The following is a 17,371-nucleotide window of genomic DNA, read 5'->3' on the forward strand; positions in this document are numbered from 1 at the left end:
CCAAAAGAACCCCACAAGACCGCTACCAATAAAAGCAAAATAAACAGATCCCACTCAACCTCTAGATCAGGACCCCACCACCCACCGCGACCCCATTAACCCAAAACACCCAAGCAAACATCAAAACTATGGATGTAGACATAAACACCAACAGTCCAAAACCAGTAAAAGACAAATAAACCATGGCTCATAAAATACTTCAATGGAACATTAGAGGAACAAAACCCAACTTTGAAGAAATATTACTCCTTATAAAAACTTTCTGCCCTGCTATAATTGCCCTTCAAGAAACTCCACCTAAAAGAAGGTAATACAATTAATATAAAACACTACTGCTCATATAACTACATAAACAAGAATTCAAACATAGCTACAGGAGGATCATCACTACTTATAAACATAAACATCCCACACAGTGAAATAAACCTAAAAACAAACATACAAGCTGTTGCAATAACCGCAACATTCCATAAAACAATAACATTCTGTTCACTATACATCTCACCAAGTGAAAGAATAAAAGAAACTGAACTAAATGTCCTAATCCAACAACTACCAAAACCATTCATACTAATGGTGGTCCTAAACGGCCACAACGAACTATGGGGTAGTACAAGAAATGACAAACGTGGTAAAATAATCAAAACGCTACTTAACCAAAATCAATTATGTCTACTCAACACCAAAGAAAATACATATCTACACCCAGCAACAGGCACTCTCTCAGCTATTGATTTAGCAATTTGCGACCCAACTCTATGGACTACAACTGGAAAACACATGATGATATATGCAGAAGCGACCACTACCCAATTATACTAGAAAACAAAAACCCAGGACCAGACGACGAACCTTCCCATTGGAATTTAAAAAAGGCAAACTGGGAAAAATTCCCAAACTCCTGCAAATCTAGACTGATACCAGAAGCAAACACCCAGACTGAGGATCACATAATATATTTCAACAATACACTCCTTTCCATTGCAAAAGAAAACATATCAAAATGTTCTCCCCCTACAAAAGTCAACAAACCATGGTATAACAAAGAATGCCAGGAAGCAGTGAGAATGCGACGTGCCAAACTAAGAAAATTTAAAAAGAATCTAATTATTGAAAACTTAGATCAATTTAAAAACAGCAAAAGCAAGAAAAATCATCAAAGAAGCAAAAAGGAAGACCTGGAAAAACTTTTTATCCAAAATAAATGAGAACACCAAAATCAAAAAAGTATGGGAGATGGTAAGAAAAATATCTGGGAAAAACAATAAAGACCCAATCAAACACATTACTTGCAATAACATAAAAATTACTAACAAAGAAAATATTGCAAACAAACTAGCTGAACAATTCTCCATAAACTCCTCATCAAAAAACCAATCAAAGAAATTCCAAACCCTAAAACAGAACAAAGAAAAGAATTAATTTCAAATCAAAAAACAAAGAACATTACAACCGACCATTCAACAGAACAGAACTAAAAGAGGCAATCCAAAAATCTCATGATACAGCCCTGACGAAATTCACTATTAATTTCTAAAAAACCTACCAGAACCATCTCGACTACCTTCTACAAATGTACAACATATGGATGAACAATAACATCCCCAAAAACTGGAAAGAAGCCATAGTAATTCCAATACCTAAACCAAAAAGAGACCATTCAGATCCAACAAATTACCGACTCATTGCTCTCACCAGCTGCGTATGCAAGACCTTCGAAAGGATGGTCAATGAAAGACTAACATGGTATCTTGAAAGCAAAAACCTGATAACAGAATATCAATCAGGCTTCAGGAAAAATAGAAGCCCCATCGACCACCTAATCAAATTAGAAACCTTCATCAGAGAAGCTTTTGCCAGAAAAGAACACCTAGTAACAATCTTTTTCGACCTAGAAAAAGCATATGACACTACTTGGAAATATGGCATTAAAAAAGACCTATATGAACTTGGATTTAGGGGCAGAATGCCAGAATTCATTTGCAATCTCTTAAATAATAGACACTTCAAAGTAAGACTAGGCAACACACTCTCAGCCCAAAAAGAACAAGAAATGGGGGTACCTCAGGGTAGCATCTTATCCGTCACCCTGTTCAACATAAAAATAAATAAAATCATTGAAAATATAAACTCTGGTACTAACTGTGCCCTATACGTGGACGACTTTTTTTTTTTTTTTTTTTTACAGTGATCACCACTTATCAAGGCCCGGAAGCCACTCAGGGATAAGGGTTATTGCAAGTACATTACGTTAGTGTGGAGATTTGATGAAGTGTTTACTTAAGGGGGCGGTTCATTAGGAATTTGTTAACATTGGACTTGAAGACATCCAAGTTGTAGTCCGGTGGGAAGCAGGCAGACGGAACAGAGTTCCATAGGCGTGCAGTTCTAAGAAAGAAGCTTTGTTCATGGAATCCGCGTTTTGATTTAGGCACAGATATAGAGTGGGGGAAATTTTTCACAGTGAATTCAGCTAGTCAGGTGTTTTTTGTGAAAGATTGGCGAGGGGGGGGACCAGAGATTGGAGTTCAGACGAGCACCTGCCATGAAAATAACGATAAAACAAAGACAGGCTCGCAACGTCTCTTCTGTGGGAGAGAGATTGCAGGGTAGAGAAAAGGGCATCCCCCACTAAGCCACGAAGTCTATTTTGTACTCTGTCAAGGCAGGATAGGCTGTTTTTAGCAGCTCCTGCCCAGATATGGCAACAGTATTCCATCCTTGGACGTACTTGGCTTTTATATAGATAGAGAATTGCATCAGTAGTGAGATATCTTCTGGAGCAGTAGAAGGATCCCACCATCTTTCCAGCGACCTTGGCAACAGACTTGATGTACGTGTTCCATTTCAGATCAGGAGTAAAGGTCAAACCCAGAAGCTTGTCAAAACACGGGGCCTCACCCAGACGAGAGCCATCCATCACAATTGATGCCAGATGGGGATCAGAGCGTTGATGATGTATGGATAGGAGTTTGGTTTTGGATGCATTAAAGGTAACCAGCCACATCTTCCCCCACTGAACCATGCACTCGAGATCAGAGGACAGAGAATCAGAGAGAACTTTGTCATTTACAGCCTTTGATGTGTTGCCGTAGATGGTCGTGTCATCAGCATAGATGTCAACGAATGATTTAAGTATGTGTTTAGGGAGGTCATTGATGTAGATCAGGAAGAGAGTTGGGCCCAGGATTGACCCCTGAGGGATTCCAGCATTTATATTGCAGGCCTCCGATTTTTGTCCATCTACCATTACTCTTATGAGCCTATCGGAGAGAAATGATTTAATGATTGAGAAAACATTTCCATCTACTACAAACATTACTCATCTGCTACCGATCAAAATACATAACCACAGCTGAATGAAAACTGCAACTTTGTCTAAATAAAATAAACGAATGGGCCGCAGAAAATGGTTTTAAATTCTCAAAAGAAAAAACAAAATGCGTCCATTTCTGTAAACTCCAAAGAACTCACCATGATCCCATCTTAAAACTGGATAACAATATCATCCCTGTCATTGAACAACACAAGTACCTGGGCTTAATACACGACAGGAAACTGACCTTCATACCTCACATAAAAAATATAAAAACAAAATGTCACAAAGCCATTAAACTGATTAAAGTCCTAGCCCACACTGACTGAGGTGCTGACAAAACCACACTACTTAAACGATACCGTTCCTTAATAAGATCCAAGCTGGATTATGGATGCTTTATATATGGGGCAACCAGAGAATCATATAGAAAAGAACTAAACACAATACACCACTAAGGCTTAAGACTGGCTTTCGGAGCCTTCACCACTTCACCAGTGGAAAGCCTATACACTGAGTCTAACAAACCTCCACTGACACTTAGACGGAAAAAACTAGTGCTTCAATACTGCTTAAAACTTTCATGTCCATCAAACCCTGCAGACAATTGTGTTTTCCACCCACAACACACAAACGTCTTCAATGGGAGAGAAAATATTATTAAACCATACAGCCTAAGTATAAAAGACCTTACAGGAGCCCAAATAGATACCACAGAAATCCAGGTTTCCCTCAAACCAAAATCTCCCACCTTGGCTAATTAAACAGCCATCAGTAAATTTAAACCTCAAGAATGTAACAAAATCTTCTAAATCCAACACACATCCCCTAACTTATACAAATAACTTCAATAATATATTAGAACAATATCAAAACTGGACACACGTCTACACAGATGGCTTCAAAGAACTAAACACAGCTGGAAGTGCAGCCATATCTAACAACATTATACTACAAAAATGTCTCCCAGACAACTGCTCAATTTTTAGTGCTGAATCAACAGCCATAGACCTAGCTTTAGACATCATCCAAAAAACCAAGTCAAACAAATACTTAATATTATCTGATTCACTTTCAGTCTTAACGTCATTATATAACAAAAACTTGAACAACCCCTAAATCATAAACCTCCTGGAAAGAATCACCTTCCTTTCCAAATACACTGACATCATATTCTGTTGGATTCTCAGCCACATAGGACTCAAAGGCAACGAAAAAGCTGATACAGCAGCAAAAAACATCTTTAAAAATGAATATCAGAAATACAAAAGTACCTCACACTGATTACAAACCACTAATCAACAAATACATCACTTCCAAGTGGCAGGAGTCATGGAATGCCTGCAAGAATAACAAGCTCCAGCAGGTGAAGCCCAACCTTGGGAAAAGAACGGAGGGCGGGACCTCTAGCTGGGAGAAGACAAGAAGAGAAGAAACAGTAATGACAAGACTTCAAATAGGACACACCAGGATCATTCACTCGTACCTGTTAAAAGGCGAAGAGGCCCCATTCTGTGTGTCATGTCATGAGCTTTACACGGTGAAACATATCCTGATAGACTGCGTGGATCTCCAGCAGATACGAATGAGGTACTACCGTGAAGATAGTCTAAAGGATCTTTTTCATGGAGTGGACTCTGGCAATATCCTGAAATTCCTAAGAGAAACAAGATTATAAAACAAAATCTAAAACCCTAATAAACAACAAACAAACATAACCAAATAATCACTTCAGAAAGACCTAAAACCCAAATAACAAACAAAATACAACCTTTCCAGCAAAATCAAATACCTAATAAACAACAAACAAACATAACCAAATAATCACTTCAGAAAGACCTAAAACCCAAATAACAAACAAAATACAACCTTTCCAGCAAAATCAAATACCTAATAAACAACAAACAAACATAACAAAATAACCTCCTCAGCATTAAATGACCCACAAAGGTTGATATGCTGGTTAAATAACCCATTCATCCATCCATACCTGTAACCCTGTTGTAGCCAGGGCGAATGGGCTTCCCCCCTGTGCATATCCCAAGTAGGGCTCCAAGGTGGGTGGGGAGCAAGGATGATGGATTGAAAAAAAAAAAAAAACTAATGTGAGTTATAAAAATCCAAGTAAAATAAAGATTTTTAGACAGTTCAGACAGTGACATGAATGAGAAACCAGATAACTATCCAAACTTTATAATAATGGAGTCAACTGGAGAAGTGCCTTTTAACCAAACTCTCCCCCTTCAAGATAGAAAAAATACTATCAGAAAGGGTCAAACCTAAACTAGTCAGAAAATTAAGAAATGGTATTCTTCTGATATAAATTTTTACTAAAACACAGGCAGATGAACTTTTAAAATGGAAACTTTTTGACAATATAAAAATAAAAACATACCCTCACAAAACACTAAACATATGCAAAGGAGTTGTGAAAAGCCCCGAACTTTCACTTTGCTCCATTGACGAAATCTGTTCAAATCTAAAAGAACAAAATGTAACGGATGTTCAAATTAAAAAAATGGAGAAATGATAAACACACGCGTAGATACTATACCTTTAACCAACAAAAAATTCCATAAGAAATAAAAATAGCCTACGAGAAACTAAGAGTCGAAACATACATCTCCAACGCTCTGCATTGCTTTAACTGTCAAAAATTTGGTCACCATCAGGACGGATGTACACACCAGCCAGTGTGTGGAGAAAATGACAATCATATCAACTGTGAAAAAACTTATAAATGTGCCAACTGTAAAGAAAATCCAAAGACTGAAATCTGGAAAAAAAGAAAAGGAAATTGTTAAAATTAAACACTTGTTAAATATCACCTACCCAAAGGGCAGTAACAGCTAAATATTCAGAAATAACAAAAAAAGAATATTCCCAACACCAACAAATAAACACGATAATTATTGCACAACAAACCTTGATATTAAAATCCAAGACCTCACCAACCGAATTAAAATATTGATAAATACAATTGAAGAAATGAAAAAAACAAATATGAATAAAACCTCACTAGAACCAAAAATCCAAACACCACACCCAATAAACCAGAAACAAACAAACAAAAAAAAAAACAGAACCAAACTTAACTAAACAAAAACTACAAATGAACCTACAAATTCCCCTCTCCAGTAGCTTTAACAGTAGCTTTAAGACATTGGAGATCGAGAACTCTGAGGAGCAGAATACCAACAATGAGGAGAGGCCTTCAATCCCCCACAAGAGTTCTAATATAAAAACAGATGACAACAAGCAAAAAAATAAAGACTCTCCAAAAACATCCGAATAGACAAGAACAATAAATTGGAAAAATTCCTCGAAGAAAACCAGCCCCACAAAAACCAAACCATGATCTCGCTCAACGTCTAAAACCAGAGATAAAGCAGGCATAAAAGCTAACAAACCAATTGAACACAAACGACCAGAAGCCATGGAAACAGAAACCGAATCCACCAACGATAAAAAGCTCACAAATACATAAACGCACATGAAACAGTCCAATGATTCAAATACAAGAACTACAGACCAAAATAAATTTAAAACCTCCTTGGAAACAATGGAAATAGAAGACGAAAGGAAATCAAATACATAAAATCTAAACTGTGGCCAACAAAATAATCCAATGGAACAGCAAAGGTATAAAAGCTAACCGGAATGAACTACTTCTACTAATATCCGATCTATGCCCCACAATAATATGCCTACAAGAAACCTTTTTAAAACCATCTGAAAATATCAATCTGCAAAATTTTACTGAATACAACTACACAACAAATAACCCAAATAGAGCTTCTGGAGGAGCATCCATTCTCGTTAACAAAACCACAGTACAAAGCCAAATAAATTTACTTTAAGGCAGTTGCTGTCACAACCACCCTACATAGAACAGTCACAATTTGCTCCCTTTACCTGCCTCCAAACGACCCCTGAAATAGAAAAACTCATCAACCAACTCCCTCGCTCCATTTTATTAGGCGACTTTAATAGTCATAATGTTAGTTGGGGATGCTCAAACACAGACAGAAAAGGAATCACTATAGAAAATATTAACAACAACCTATGCATATATAACAAAAAAAAAAAAGCCAACTTTTATTCACTCCACTACAAACTCATTCTCAGCAATTGACCTCTATAAGTGATCCTAGTATTTTTATGGATTACAATTGGACAGTGTATAGAATTTCCATGCAATCATGCTATTATTATTATATGAAATCTTAGTTAATGCACATTTTCTTGTCTAATGCTTTTCTCCTACATATTTGTTTCCCCCAATGTTGAAATATTTGTTCATATTGGAATTGACCTATGTTCGAATGAAACCTATTTAAATGGTTTAAATTGGCTATAAATTGCAATTATTTCACAAAGTAATTCCCTATCACTTTCTTTCTCTCTAATTTGACCCTCCCCTCCAACTCTTGATAAACAAAGATCATAAAGAAATGGAGAATATAAAAAAGATAGAAATAATCCATTATCAAGAAATTGAAATATAACCACATTTAACCTGTAGTTAGAGAGGAAAAAATAGAAACATATACTAATATAGTGAACAGAAAGAGGCTAATTATCAGATATTAAGTCGAGGTATATATTGTAACTAAAGACCAATACTTCTTCAAATGTGCTCAACAAGTATAGATTTTATACCAATGAAATTATGTCAACTTTGTAGGTTTCATACCAATGAAATTATGTCAACTTTGTAGGTTTCATACCAATGAAATTATGTCAACTTTGTAGATTTCATACCAATGAAATTATGTCAACTTTGTAGATTTCATACCAATGAAATTATGTCAACTTTGTAGATTTCATACCAATGAAATTATGTCAACTTTGTAGATTTCATACCAATGAAATTATGTCAACTTTGTAGATTTCATACCAATGAAATTATGTCAACTTTGTAGATTTCATACCAATGAAATTATGTCAACTTTGTAGATTTCATACCAATGAAATTATGTCAACTTTGTAGATTTCATACCAATGAAATTATGTCAACTTTGTAGATTTCATACCAATGAAATTATGTCAACTTTGTAGATTTCATACCAATGAAATTATGTCAACTTTGTAGATTTCATACCAATGAAATTATGTCAACTTTGTAGATTTCATACCAATGAAATTATGTCAACTTTGTAGATTTCATACCAATGAAGTTATGTCAACTTTGTAGATTTCATACCAATGAAGTTATGTCAACTTTGTAGATTTCATACCAATGAAGTTATGTCAACTTTGTAGATTTCATACCAATGAAGTTATGTCAACTTTGTAGATTTCATACCAATGAAGTTATGTCAACTTTGTAGATTTCATACCAATGAAGTTATGTCAACTTTGTAGATTTCATACCAATGAAGTTATGTCAACTTTGTAGATTTCATACCAATGAAGTTATGTCAACTTTGTAGATTTCATACCAATGAAATTATGTCAACTTTGTAGGCCTATTTGTTTGACCATCTCAAGAATAATTTGTTGGTCTTAGTCACTAAGAAAATTGTAAATTAGCAAACATTTTTTTTTTTAAATATTGAATGCGCGCTATATTTATTAAATTAAAATTTGTTATATACCTTTTTTTAAATCTTTTTTCATTTTTTTTTACTTGATTAGAATTTTCTCTATTTTCAATCAAACTAATCTCTTTCTTTTAACTCGATTAATAAGATGCCTTGAATATTTAAAGATCAATTAAAACTTGTATAAATATAAACATCGACCTGTATACATGTCACCATAAGCTTATACATGCTCACACACATACATGGACTAAATAAATCGTTTGCTTTGTGATATCACCGGTGCAAACATTAGTTTCAACAAAAAGAGCAGCAATAATACATAACATACTGTTTACAATAAATTCCAATATTAAAATGTGTGTAACAAATGTGTCATCAACCAGAAGCTACCATCAGGTTTGTGTCACAGTTACCTTAAATTAACAACATTGCTTATCAAGAAATTTCGTTTTACGTAAAGTTCCATGTGTATTAAGCTGCCCCCCCTTTTTTTAACCTGCTACTGTTTACATGGATAATATTACTAAGCAAGTGATTTAGTCTACAGTGCCAAAGATTTTTCATTCGGAATGCCATGAAGAATGAGACTTGTACAGATTTTGCTTTTTATCTATGACTAAATTAAGCATGATTACTGAATCCATCAGTGCAAAATATGTTAACAATTTCTATTATCTATGATGATCTATTATTTTATTGGAATAAACAAAACAGATTTAGTCACAACTTTCAGCCGAGAGCTTATTTTTGATAAATATCTAAAAGTCCAAACCTAATACTTTTTTTTGTTTTTAAATATTCCCTTAAGCTTAAAAATATATTTGAATACAAAAAGTTATAAAAAAATGTTCAGTTTTCCTTTAAAATTAGAATTTTTTAACAAAACAAATCTACATGACATAAAAGTAGAAAATCTTTGTAAAAAGTCAACAAAATATGAACACTATTATATACATCAAAATCAACATTTTCTACACACAAATATGTTGATATTGTAACTTTTAGAAGATTATAATTTGGACTGTGTGAAAGTAAAATTCTTAAAGACAAATATTTTTTTTCCCTTTGGAAGAGCTGGATTTTCCTCACATTTGAAACTGAATTTATCTCTAACTCTTTTCTTGTGGGGAGGCAATTAAATAATTTTTTTTCTTTTTTTCTTAAAGATATTTGCCCAAAATAAACTCCTGACTGAAATTTGTGACTAAATCTGACATTGTGCATTCTCTCTTCTAAGGCACAAGTTTGAATTTTGTATGAGCTTCATTATTTTACTTTGTGATATTATGCTTATTTCCAGCCTCTTAAATGAAATATGTGTTTAATAATGTTACTCACACAAACAATGGCATGTTTTCCAATATTCAAAATATAACAAACACTTATGTAAAAGCTCTTTAATCAGAATAGTATTTTTAATGCTAAACTCTCATGAATATTGTTATCCATGTATTTTCAAATTAACTGTTTTTAAAATTACTCCTTAAAACTCATAAAGCACATTTTTTTTTACTGTCAACATATTTACTTTTCTTCCTCAACCGTAAGACGAGCTTGTGTGGTTGAATGTTATGCTTGATTAATTTCAGACTTCTGAGAAATGCCTAATCAGCCGAATCAACTTTGCGTATAAAAAGGTGAATTCAATTTTAAATTCCTCTTTGAAAATGAAGTGTCGAGAGATTACAGAAAATGAAAGAATCTGAGTTCTTGATGGTGGAAAGTGTTCTCACACTCTGCTAAAGTAAGCTTTGGAGTTGATTGTCACAATTAGCAGGGCTGTACAATCAGGGTTGGAAGCAATAAAGAGACCATTGGAGGTTGAGTCAGTAAAACTATATAAGGTTTTTGGAAAATCGATGGTATCACTTAGGATTATATTCTATACATGTAAGCAAGTCTCTTCATGCGGAGGTTGCTTTAGTAGTAACACTCCATTACAAAAAAATAGAAACGTTTCATTCAGTGCCAGTAGGTGCAGGTGAAACGTGAACAAATTCCGCAGAATTTTTCACGTTTTTTTAGTGGCTGGAAATACTTGATGCTTCGCCACGGCTATCAAGGGTATTTTTTTTTTATTGTGACACCATCACTAGATGGGTTGCCTACAACAGCTTAAGAGAGGTCCATCTACGCTCGAGAGAAGGATAGACGACGCCAGTTTCCCAACCTTGTATTTTAACTTGCAGTACATACAGCACCTCTCCCTCCCAAATGGTCACTCATCTGGTACTGGCCCAGCTCCACATTGCTTAACTTTGGTGATCTAGTGAGAACCAATGTGTCAACGTGATTGTGCCATTACTAGTCTAATTTCCATTTGTAGTCCTCTTTAACAAGATACAAAAATAGTTTTTAACATAATGTGTGACATGCTTGTGTTGCATTTCTGTTCTTGTTTTACAAGTACTTTCACACAGTGAGCTCCGATAAACTTACTGCACTTGTACAGCAACAATGATGCATCCAACTAGTAGTAAACTTCGTTCCTTTACTAGGAACCAAAAGAATTCCAACTAATAGTTTCTTTCCACATATTGCTTAACTTTGAATTTCCTTTTTGCTCTCTATTTCCCCGACTGTACCAATATGTAGAAATTTAAATGTAGAAATTTAAATGTAATGTGAAGAAACATCCTGCTGCTTTACTGGTCCCTATCACAGTAGCAATATGCTCTATGTAGATCAAAACAATGTTAAATACAAAACATAAAAATTCTTCCTGTGCGGTGTTGGTTTATACTGAATACTTTACTTTGGTCTGTTATATTCTTGTACCTAAGTCAACAATAGTCTTGTAAGTCAACATTCATAGAATACCTGGCATACTCTCCTTCTTCATATTAGTTATCTAAGGAGTCATTGCCAATTATGATGTACAGATCTTCTGAGCCACATGACATAATTTGTTTTCATTATTTTGTTGGTGTGTTTATCTATTTCATAGTTAGAAATAATGATACACTGTCACACACATTGTGTTGTTTACAATAAATAAAATGTTCCGTACTTGCATCAATGGTTTATAACTCATAAACCATGTATTAGCCTAAGTGCATGTATAGAACATAATAGTTTGATATAAAACAAATATAATGATATGGGCTTACTGAAATTAGGAGCATATGCGTAAACTATGAGATGATCTGTTCGTATACAACCACTGCCACAAACTTTGGCATATCCTTTTTCCTGGAGAGATCGAAAGAGCTTGAGAAATGTTCAAAACAAGAATACTTAGAGCCACATTATGCAATCAACTGAAACCAAAATTGTTCTCCATGTCCAGAAAATAATCAATAAAATAAAAAAAATAGAAACTATTGTATTTAATAAAATAAGTATCATTGCTGTATAGAAGAGACTTATTTTTTTTGCTGATTTCTGTGTTGAAAGTAGATGAAAAGTTATTGTGAAAGAGTATAGGAAAAAATATATAGATAGCTGAGAGAGATGGTGACTTGTTAAGTGTAAATTACAACTAATTGGAACAACTAAAACTTTTTTTTTTCCCCAAACAAATCTCAAAACTAGCATGTATTTTTTCTTACTCTAGTATATGAAAGAAAAACCTTTGGAAAACATTGATAAACTCCCATTTAGTCTAAGTAGAAGAATACATGCTTTTCTTGAAAAGAAGTTTTGCATCATTTTTTGTCTTAAAAATATTAAAATCAAAATATATTAAATCTCATGTCTAAAATCCTCATTCTAATTTTGATCAAAAATCCATGACATGATTTTGATTCTAGCAAATATCTAAAATTCAAGGCTTAGATCCTTATGAAATTCAAAATCAGGCAATCTTGATTAATTTGTATCTAATGACTTAATCAAATTCAGTGCACATCTGATATATTTAAATACCCCTGAAAACCCTTTAAAATATTTAAATGTTCTCCAAATTTCAGTTTCCTTTATTAATAACTCATGTGCATTGTTAAAATTTTACAAAATTTTAAAGATGTCTTTGCATAAATCTAAATTAAATAATAATATATAGTCAACATAATCCACTGTATGTCTATCAACTATGTTCTAAAATTTATAATGATCAGTTAATTAAAAGTTTGATTCTGCTTTGATGTCTTTTTTTACTTGATCGAGCCAGGTCATCTTTGGTCATCCTGAGAATTTTATGATAGGCTTTATAAAGGATTGACATGGAATTGCCTTCCGTTTTTCTGCTTTCCAGCTGACTACAATATAGTTGTCTTCAAGTCTAACGTAAACAAGTTTTTGATGAGCCGTTCCATATAAGTTAACAAATTTACTGAATCTCCATTACTAACGCTTACTATACTATATTGTCCAATTTCTACTGTACACTCTTTAACCCTTATCTTCGAGTGGCCTCTTGGCCTTGATAAGTGGTGATGCCTATGTAAAAAAAAGATATATATTTGATGGTAGTCTCATTAAATGTCCAAACTGTGACAGCATTCATTTGATTACAACACTCCATGGTTTTGCTTCCATGCAACTGTAGCTGTCTTTAGATGGCTCTTAGCAGCTTCCTTTCAAAAGCATCAATGTTGTATTCTGATGTTTTGGTTGTTTTTTGAACCTGTATGGAGTTTCAAACTTTTTGCATTTTATTTAATCCACTTTTGAAGAAGCTAAAAAATAGCTTCCAATTGAAATCTAGTTGTGATTAATGCAGTCATCCCTTGTGTTATTTTGAAGACTGTTCTTATCTTCAATATTATTCTCACGACATTTCAGCTGATGTAACCAATCTTCAAAAGCATCCTGTCAAATCTCGATATCTGTATTGGATTTTGAATGGAACCCTTTATTTAACCCACAAGGATAGGTTGCTCTCGTCCCATCAACTATGACTGGGTGACAGTTTAAAAAAATTCAGAATTGTATACTTGGTATCACCTGTACTGAAGATTGAACCATCACTCTCCAGAAAACTTACTTCAAACTATTATTTAACCATTGCACTATGGGTCCTTATGAACTTTTTTACTGATGGAATGAGAGCTAGCTAAGTTAGGTTACATTGGCCGAATCATGGAAATAACATCCAAAATGAGAGCAGTAGTAAAAATAATCCAAATAATCCTTATTTCAAAGATTATGAAATATAATTTCATTGTAATTATTTTAGGATTTAATTTCCATTGAAAAAAGCAAAATAAAAAAAAAAAACATCTTTGTGACTGACAAAACTACCAAATTCTTATATATTTTAGTATAATTTCTCCTATTATATTTTGAAATATTTTGATAAATTATTTTTAGATTATTATTCACATCTTGCTTGATACTTTAACAGTGTTTCAGTTAATCTAAACTCTAACTTAAAATGCATCTTTTTGAATTGGGTAACTTTATTAAAACTTGAACACCTATACAAACTTTCAAAGTGAACTCTTTTCCCCCTCTCCTCCTCCCACTTCTCACTCTCACCTCTCCTTCCATCTCTTTCTCTCTCTTCTTCCTCTCTCCTCCCCCTCACTGTGGGATTGAGAAGGAGCACTCTGACTTTCAAAAAGTGCCTGGGCAGCCCCGTCGGCATTTCCTAGTAATTTGCGCCTCAGGCAATTAGCAATAAATTCTCCCTTTCTTAAAGAGAAAAGGCAAAGCCCATGAGGGTGAATGTTCTTTCTGGACGTTTCGGCACGAAAGCCGAGAACAATGTTATTTGAATTGGTTTCGCTTTTTATATGAAAAAGCTGAATCAACACGTGAGAAGCCAAAATAGCAATAATTTTGTAACAGTCGCTGTAAATAAATCTAGATGCGACCCGCATTCCCAAAGCGTAGATATTATTATCTAGGGGCTATATAAACAGTTCTAAGTGATAGTAACCCCCCCCCTTCCCCGGGAGCGTTGGCGAAAAAAGCCTTTTCGAGACATACAAAAAATGCGCGTGCACATTTGCCTTTTATATATATAGACTAGCGGGGGTACCCGGCGTTGCCCGGGTGTTTGGAGGTGTGTGTGTTATTAAATAAAAAAAGAAATTGGAGGGGGGGGGGTAAAAGTTGGTAGGATCGAACCCGAAGCCCTGAGGCGAAGTTTGAAAATAAAATCGGCCAGCCAGAATGAGTCACTGAAAGATGTTTTAATTTATTTAAGAACCAAATTGACAGGTGCACGCACGACGTAAGCAATAGCTATTCAACAAATGAGTTCAATGACCAGGTTTGTTTGTTATAAGCGAAGTAAAAAAAAGAAAACAACGTTAAAACTTAAGCGGGGGGTGGGAGGGTAATCAAAACATCGAAAAAAAACACAAAAAAACTAATGTAAGGCAAACGAACGATGTTAAATGTAAAAATCGAAAGAACAAAAAAGAAATGGCTTAAATAAGCCTGTTTCGATATTAAAATTTAAAAAAATCGGTGGGTACCCAGGTGTTTTTTGGTGTGTGGTCGGGATGGATAAGCGAAGTAAAAAACAAAAAACAGAAAAACAAACGTTACGTGAAAAATGGCTTAAATAACACTGGTTCAATATTTAAATTTAAATCGACAGAAAAAAGAAGACATCTCACACCACGATTCGAACCCAAAACGTTTAGATAATGAACCAACGCGTTAAACAACTGAGCTAACGCAATGTACATGAAATTTAGTCAGTTTTTCAAGTATTTAAAGTAAATCAGGTCATGACATCATCTGACGCATGCGTAGAACCGGTCGTCGTCACGAGAGGACCATTTTTATTGACACCTCCCTGTTAAAAATTGTCGATTTCGCGGTGAAAAAATGAACGTTTTTGGTCAATTTTTCGATATTTTTCAAGTGAAGGATGGAGCTTCAATATGATACCGAGTTTGTGAATTTTTGTCGTCTGTCAAAAGTTTTTAGCGGACACACAAACACACATACACACATTTTCGTTTTTATATTTATAGATTAATAGAATATTTGTTGAAATCCAAAATAAAATAAGGGGGCATGTGTAAACCTGAATAAATCTTGAATTCTTTTTCTCTAAATCCTCTACCTGTTAACCTTGTGTAAATTACAGTTAATAAGATATATAATTCATTGAATAAAAACTTAAAATTTCACTAAAAATTGATAATTTACAAAATAAATAAAATACATTGGTTTGTTTGTAGTGTTTGCTTTTATTTGTTGCTGTTTATCAAGGATAATGAGTTGGATAGTTTAACAACTGAATGATAATGAATATCATGAAAGGATTGAAAATAATGAATGGAATAAATATGACAAATATGAGTTTAAATCTAATTTTAAATTAATCTCATGGCAGTGTTTTCCTTGAAAGAAACTTTGTTCATGGAAATTCTGTTTGATGTTCAGCACATGGGGGAAGATTTGTGTTAATAAGACAAGTTCTTGCTATGAATATCTTAAAAGGAAGTGCCACTGCAGCAAGAAATTGTCTTATTAGCACTCAGTTGGCACTTCCTATGAAAAAAACAATAGGATAGAGAGAGAGACAAGCAAGTTTTTTTTTTTTTTTTTTTTAGAAATGGGTTGTAGAAAACATAGGAGATATAATTAAATTACGAAGTAGATATTAAAAGATTAGCAACTGGGTTGTGAAAAAATTTTATATTTTTTGTTCTGTTTTTAAAAAGGTCTATTTTCTTTTATCGATTTAAAAGAATGAAATAATTCCTTTTTGAATAAAAAAAAAAAAAAAAAAAAAAAGTGTTCCTCAGGTGGGAAGTTTTTAGAAAGAAACTCTGTTCATGGAAATTCTGTTTGATGTTAGGTACATGAGGAAAAAAGTTATTTGCAATGATCATAGGTAGATGAATTCTTGTTACTTTGTGCCCTAGATTTGAAGGGCCATGATTTACATAAAGTGGTTCTATTTTTCCGACTTTTCTTTTTTTTTTTTTTTTTTTTTTTTGGATGCCAATTTTCAATAGTCTTTGCAGAAATAACAAATTTTTTGAGATTTTACGAAAAGAAATGTATTGCATCTTGTAACACTGCTGGTGTACACGTGTGCTCATCTATGCAGGTAATAGTGTCGGAGTATGCATGTACCTTTTCTCTTTTCCCATTAAAAGATTGCACATTTTTGGCAACACCTGTTGCTTGTTTCAACCAAATATGAAATTATGAAAATCAGAGATGTGTTACTTTAATAAACCCATGCAAGAATGACATCACGTGTTTATAAATTAGTTTTTATTCTTGCTTGAATTATTTTTATCCATGTAGATTTAAAGACATTTTATAATGCTTGTCTACAAATACGTCTGTAAGATGTTCTTGTAAGAAATAAGAAAACAAGTCAATTACAGATAGCTGTAACTCATTGCTTTGTTTATTAAATCCTCTTCCTTTTTTTTTTTTTTTTTTTTTTTTTTTTAAGTATATTATTATGTCATATTGAGTTGAAAAGTAAAAGTTGAAAGGAGTTGGCTGAAAATTTTCAATCATGTAATGGGATTTGTAATCGACTTGTTTTTATTTTCTACAGTACCCCCCCACCCCACCCACACACACGTACACACATATAAAAGCAATGAAGCCATTAGAATGGTAAAAATATGAATAG

At 33.7% G+C, this 17,371-nt stretch overlaps 1 protein-coding gene across 3 annotated transcripts in view; it reads left to right on the forward strand.

The window, feature by feature from the left end:
- LOC145258286 (ran-binding protein 9-like) overlaps positions 1-17,371 on the forward strand; it is a 209,088-nt gene that overhangs the window by 149,037 nt on the left and 42,680 nt on the right. For 2 of the 3 annotated variants that reach the window (XM_080116295.1, XM_080116297.1), the window contains exon 6: positions 10,455-10,502. The exons of the other annotated variant lie outside the window; for it this stretch is intronic. In XM_080116295.1, the coding sequence (XP_079972421.1) occupies positions 10,455-10,502 (48 nt within the window). The remainder of the gene's footprint in view (positions 1-10,454; positions 10,503-17,371) is intronic. 3 annotated transcript variants of the gene reach the window in all.

This window comes from Euprymna scolopes, chromosome 33, assembly GCF_053919585.1.
Source record: "Euprymna scolopes isolate OS-2025 chromosome 33, ASM5391958v1, whole genome shotgun sequence".
Classification (NCBI taxonomy): domain Eukaryota; kingdom Metazoa; phylum Mollusca; class Cephalopoda; order Sepiida; family Sepiolidae; genus Euprymna; species Euprymna scolopes.